General features: G+C 57.0%; 1 protein-coding gene across 1 annotated transcript in view; it reads left to right on the top strand.

Annotated features, from left to right (window-relative positions):
• Positions 1-4,835: 4,835 nt before the first annotated feature.
• The window catches only part of LOC112116706 (rootletin-like), a 128,610-nt gene continuing 127,559 nt past the window's right edge, over positions 4,836-5,886 (top strand). The window contains exons 1-2 of the mRNA XM_029913319.1: positions 4,836-5,102; positions 5,193-5,723. Coding sequence (XP_029769179.1) covers positions 4,836-5,102; positions 5,193-5,723 — 798 coding nt within the window. The remainder of the gene's footprint in view (positions 5,103-5,192; positions 5,724-5,886) is intronic.

Genomic DNA, 5,886 nt, shown 5'->3' with positions numbered 1-5,886 from the left:
CAGCCAGAGGATTAAAGGAGCCAACACAGGATGACCAGCCAGCTGCACCAGTGAATCCTACCCGAGAGCTCTGCAGGAGGTAGAGAGAGGGACTGCAAGAGGAAGCTACCTGCCTTGCACCAGGGTGGGGAGACCGTGCTGTGTATGAGGCCCCGGGGAGCTCCTTGAATCAAAGACTGAGACTCAGGATTGAGGTGGATGGCTCCCTGTGGTAGGGACCAGGCCTGCACGGTGCGGGAGTGCACACAGCTCTGGCTGTTTCCTTCCTATCCCTTCTGCCCCCTGGAGGGGTTTATTATTCGCGTGGCTCACACAGAATGTCTAACCATGTGCTACTGCCCCTTCTTCTGCTGTGGGGGCTGCCAAGGGCAGAGCAGAGCTCAGCTCTCGGGGGTCTCTGCTTTTCCAGCTGGAGAAGGCGCTGCGGGTGGAAGCAGCCCAGCGGGAAGGGGATGGCAGTCTGGCGCTCATGGAAATGAGGCAGCGGTTTGAGGATGACGAGAAGGCGTACAAGTGCAAGCTACAGGCCTATCAGGAGGGGCAGCAGCGCCAGGCTCAGCTGGTCCAGAGGCTCCAGAACAAGGTAAGTACCCGAACCCGTGCCAACCTCCCACTGGGCAAACCGCAGGGTACCTAGGATGGGGCACAGAAAAAACTGACTGTCTAGCTTGCCCAGCCATTGCTTTGGGTATCTGTTCTGAATGGGATAGCTGTACTGCAGCTGTGGTGCTGCCCCAGTTCACACCACCTGGGCGCTAGGCTCAGTCTGCTCAGAGTCCAGGCTGTGACACGGCACATGTTGGGCAAGGAAGGAGCAGGAAGGGACGTGCAGCATACTCTTAATTTCTGTTAGTGTTATGAAGAAGGCAGCCTTACCTCTGGGCAACTCCCACCCCACTGCACCTCTGGGAACCCCCCAACCTTGCTGCACCTCTGGGTAACACCCCCATTGCACCTCTGGGCAAACCCCTCCACTGCAGCGCTGGGCAACATTCCCCACCCCTGCTGAACCTCTGGGTAACCCCTCCCACTCCCACTGCACCTCTGGGTAACCCACCCCACCCCCCATTGCACCTCTATGCAACCTCCCCGAGCCCTGTTGCACCTCTGGATAACCCCTCCCATTGCACTCTGGGCAACCACCCCCCAACTGCACCTCTGGGCAACCTTGCCCACCCCTGGTGCACTTCTGGGTAACCCACCCCATTCCCCACTGCACCTCTGGGTAACCTCCCCGACCTCTGATGCACCTCTGGATAACCCCTCCCATTGCACTCTGGGCAACCACCCCCCAACTGCACCTCTGGGCAACCTTCCCCACCCCTCCTGCACCTCTCGCTCACCCCCCCCTCCCCACTGCGCCTCTTGATAACCCCTCCACACACACACTGCACCTCTGGATAACCCCCTGCCCTGCTGCAACTTTAGGAAGGGAACATGCATTTCCGAGACAGAGTTTGCTTGGCACTCTGCTCGGCTGTGTGGGACTGGATTCTATGTCACATTAAGATGCCTCTCCTGTCTTCCAGGTGACAGTTTCATACTGCATTAAAGGCATGATCCAAAGCCCACTGAAGTCAGTGGAGTGACGTTGACGTTAGTGGGCGTCGAATCTGACCCTCTGTCATCAGTAAGCGTCATGGATTGACAGAGTGGGAGCCCCATGGGTGATCATTTAACCCTGAGTGCCTGTAATGCTCCAACTAATTATCCTAATCCAGGCTTCTCTTGCCCTCTTTTCTTGCTCTCACCTTCTTTTTTTCAAAATCTTTCATTCCCTTCCCCCACTTCTCCTTTCTGCCCCTCGGCCTAGGTACTACAGTACAAGAAAAGATGTGGGGAGCTGGAGCAACAGCTGCTAGAGAAAACATCTGAATCCGAGCACCAGAAACAGATGGTCAGTACAGCTTTCATTGTCCTGGCAATGCAGAAAAATGGTATGATGAATCATGCAATGGTTTTACTCTGAACTTTGCAAGAAATTTGCATAGTCGTATCCCATCATGCCTTTGTGTTTAATTTCTGTGTTCTTTTGGCAGTCAGCCTCACCTAACAAAACAGCTGTTGCAAATGCCCCTTTGTGTATGGCTCTCTTAGTAAAAGTGGATATAGTTGAAAAGGTTCTAGGTGCTTTCCAAGCAGCCTGGTGTGGTGGCGTGACAGCCGGATCCCATCACCACCCTTCAAGCAAACAGCCCGAGCACTTCAGACAGGGCAGTGCAGAGAGGGATGGGTGACAATGGGATTTCACTGCAGTTTGAAAACCACAAAGCCCTGTGCATTTGAGATCTGCGAGAGAAAGGGATTGCAACCCGCAGAGGAGACAGCACACAGCAAGTCACTCTGCTCTGGGACTCACCATTCCCCAAGGAGCACTGCTGGACTGGGGCCTTTCTCAGCATTTCTCCAGGAGTTCTGGAGGAAGGAAAGAGATCACAGCATGGCCCTGTGGTGGCCCATGGGAACACAAGAAAGCTGCAGGATTGGATGTGTTCCCTTTCTTCCTTTTGGAAAATGGGAAATATGGTCAGTCCCCAGCGTATGATAGAATCATAGAATATCAGGGTTGGAAGGGACCTCAGGAGGTCATCTAGTCCAACCCCCTGCTCAAAGCAGGACCAATCCCCAACTAAATCATCCCAGCCAGGGCTTTGTCAAGCCTGACCTTAAAAACCTCTAAAGAAGGAGATTCCACCACCTCCCTAGGTAACCCATTCCAGTGCTTCACCACCCTCCTAGTGAAAAAGTTTTTCCTAATATCCAACCTAAACCTCCCACACTGCAACTTGAGACCATTACTCCTTGTTCTGTCATCTGGTACCACTAAGAACAGTCTAGATCCATCCTCTTTGGAACCCCCCTTCAGGTAGTTGAAAGCAGCTATCAAATCCCCCCTCATTCTTCTCTTCTGCAGACTAAATAATCCCAGTTCCCTCAGCCTCTCCGCATAAATCATGTGCTCCAACTCCCTAATCATTTTTGTTGCCCTCCGCTGGACTTTTTCCAATTTTTCCACATCCTTCTTGTAGTGTGGGGCCCAAAACTGGACACAGTACTCCAGATGAGGCCTCACCAGTGCTGAATAGAGGGGAATGATCACGTTCCTCAATCTGCTGGCAATGCTCCTACTTATACAGCTCAAAATGCCGTTAGCCTTCTTGGCAACAAGGGCACACTGTTGACTCATATCCAGCTTCTCGTCCACTGTAACCCCTAGGTCCTTTTCTGCAGAACTGCTGCCTAGCCACTCGGTCCCTAGTCTGTAGCAGTGCATAGGATGCTTCCGTCCTAAGTGCAGGACTCTGCACTTGTCTTTGTTGAACCTCATCAGATTACTTTTGGCCCAGTCCTCTAATTTGTGTAGGTCCCTCTGTATCCTATCCCTACCTTCCAGCATATCTGCCACTCCTCCTAGTTTAGTGTCATCTGCAAACTTGCTGAGGGTGCAATCCATGCCATCCTCCAGATCATTAATGACAGGCAGCATCACAGCATTAAGTCCCAGTGACATGGGGGAGGAAATGGGGGCCCCAGAGTCCAGACCCTCGGGGGCAGATCCTCACCTGGTGTAAATCAGTTTATCTTAATTGATTTCAGTTGAGGTATGCCTATTTACACCAGCTGAGAATCTGGCTCTTTGCATTTATCTGGAATGGACTCTGGATGCAGCTTTGGGAAGAAAAGACCTTAAATAAATGGCTCTGGGTCCCTGTAAATGCAGGTAACCGTCTATCCAAAGTGGCCCGGTTGGCTGGGAGGCACAGCCCCCAGCTTTAAGGACCATGTAGTGAGGCGGTGTGGCTCCCCGCCACCCCGGAGGGGGAAGAGCCCATCCAGAGGCCAGAGTGGGCAGAGCTAGGGAGCTCTGAGCCCGCCCCTCAGAGGGTCAGGCGGCGACCCGGAAGTATAAAAGCTCGCCCTCACAGCTCAGTCAGACCCCAGCCGCCGGAGAGACCAGACGTCTCCAGCCTAGCTCGTGACTGGGAAGACCCTGCGGCCCAAGGTGGCCGCCAGGGCTGGCCGGACTTGCCCTGCGCCCGCTATCCGGAGGAGCCGCTGGGCCTGCCCTGTGCCCACTATCTGGAGGAGCCGCCGGGCCTGCCCTGCGCCCGCTATCCAGAGGAGCTGCCGGATCTGCCGATCAATCCCTGCCCTGACGAGCCCATGGTCCTGGATCCCCCAGAGGCCGACACCAGGACCCGGTAGGCCCCGAGGAGGAGTGTGGAAGTAGCCCGGGGGCAGCCGACCCCAGTCTGGCTGCAGCACTGCCAGAGCCTATGTCAGCGTGTTGCGGCCAGGATCCCCACTGACAGCAGCGGGTCTTCTGCCGCTGCTAGGGCCCCGGGCTGGGACGCAGTGGAGTGGGAGGGCCTGCGTCCCCCCTGCCACCCAACCCGTGGGTGGCAGTCTCCCCCTCTCCCAGGCCTTTTGAGGCTTGGGCCTACTATTGTTGCTCAGCCCTGACTGAGGTCCTGAGCTCCTGACTCAGCGTTTGTTGCCCCGCCCTGACCTAGGGCCTGGGCTTAATACTTGGTATTCGTTTGTCGCTCAGACCTGACTGGGGGCCTGAGCTCCGGACTTGGCATTGTTGCCCTGCCCTGAGCAGGGCCGGGCTTACCGTGTTCTTCCAGTTACAGCAAGAGCTGCCTAGGGAGACCCCATGGCCGGACAAATTTCCCTAGCTCACCGGGGTGTAGTGAGCCGGTGTGGCTCCCCGCCGCCCCGGAGAGGGTCGAGCCCCGGCAAACTCTTGTACATGTGGTACCAGAAGTGGGGAGTGATCCCTTGGCCCCTCTGAGAAGAGGCCTGAGGGGGAAAGACTCCCCAAGAGAACCATGGAGATGGAGCGACTGTTTAAGCTGCTGGCCGAGAGTCAAGAGCGACAGCAGGCTGCCCACGTACAGCAGCAGCAGCAGGCCGCTGCCCAACTCCAGCAGCGGCAGCAGCTCATTCAGCAGCTTGGAGACCAGCTGCAACAACTCATGACAGTGCTGTCGCACCCCGTAGACCTGCAGCCAGAGGACGGGGCTGGGTCGCCCCGCACCGCCGTCCCGGTGCGACTAACCAAGATGGGTCCCGACGATGACCCCGAGGCATTCTTGGTAACGTTCGAACGGGTGGCGCTGGTCGCGGGGTAGCCCCAGGACCAATGAGCCACCCTTTTGGCCCCCTACTTAACAGGGACTGCCCAGACGGCATACAGGGGGCTGGCTACAGAAGAGGCAAGGGATTATAGTCGGGTGAAGGCCACAATCTTGGATGCCTTAGATGTCAGCCCAGAGACTTTTCGGCAGCGGTTCCGAAGCCAGACATACCCCACGAGCACCCGACCCAGGCTGGTGGCCCAAGCTCTGAAGGAGGTGTGTAGGCGGTGGCTACAGCCGGAAACGAGGACGGCAGAGGAGGTTACGGAACAAGTCATCCTCGAACAGTTCGTGCACATCCTCCCAACGCGAGGACGGGCCTGGGTGCTCCGCCGCTGGCCGGCGACATTAGCTGCGGCTGTCGCGCTGATGGAAGACTTCCTCGCAGCCGAAACGCCAGTGGGGCCCGCCCTCCGAGCTCAAAACCCCGGGCCGGAATGCCCGAACACTGAAAGAAAAGGGGACTCCCCGACTGGACCGCGGAACCTGGGCCGTGGGCAAGAGGCCCGCCCGGGACCTCGGCTCAGATGCCCGGGACCTCCCCCTCGGCCCGGACTGTTCAACCCTGTGCTGAGTGTTGTGAGGGTTCCCCGGAGTTCCCCTAGAAGTCCGAGGGGAGCCCCCTCCCGTGGCGGTCGCCCTGAACTCGGGCCCTGCTTCCGTTGTGGGAAGTCGGGACACTTGCAACGGGACTGCACGGAAATGGACTGCAGCTTCGGTCAGGTCTGTGCAGGGGACACCA

Source organism: Terrapene carolina, unplaced genomic scaffold (genome assembly GCF_002925995.2).
Source record: "Terrapene carolina triunguis isolate 2854851 unplaced genomic scaffold, T_m_triunguis-2.0 Scaffold583, whole genome shotgun sequence".
Taxonomy (NCBI): domain Eukaryota; kingdom Metazoa; phylum Chordata; order Testudines; family Emydidae; genus Terrapene; species Terrapene triunguis.
Note: the sequence above shows the minus strand (reverse complement) of the source record. Positions and strands in the feature narration are given on the sequence as shown.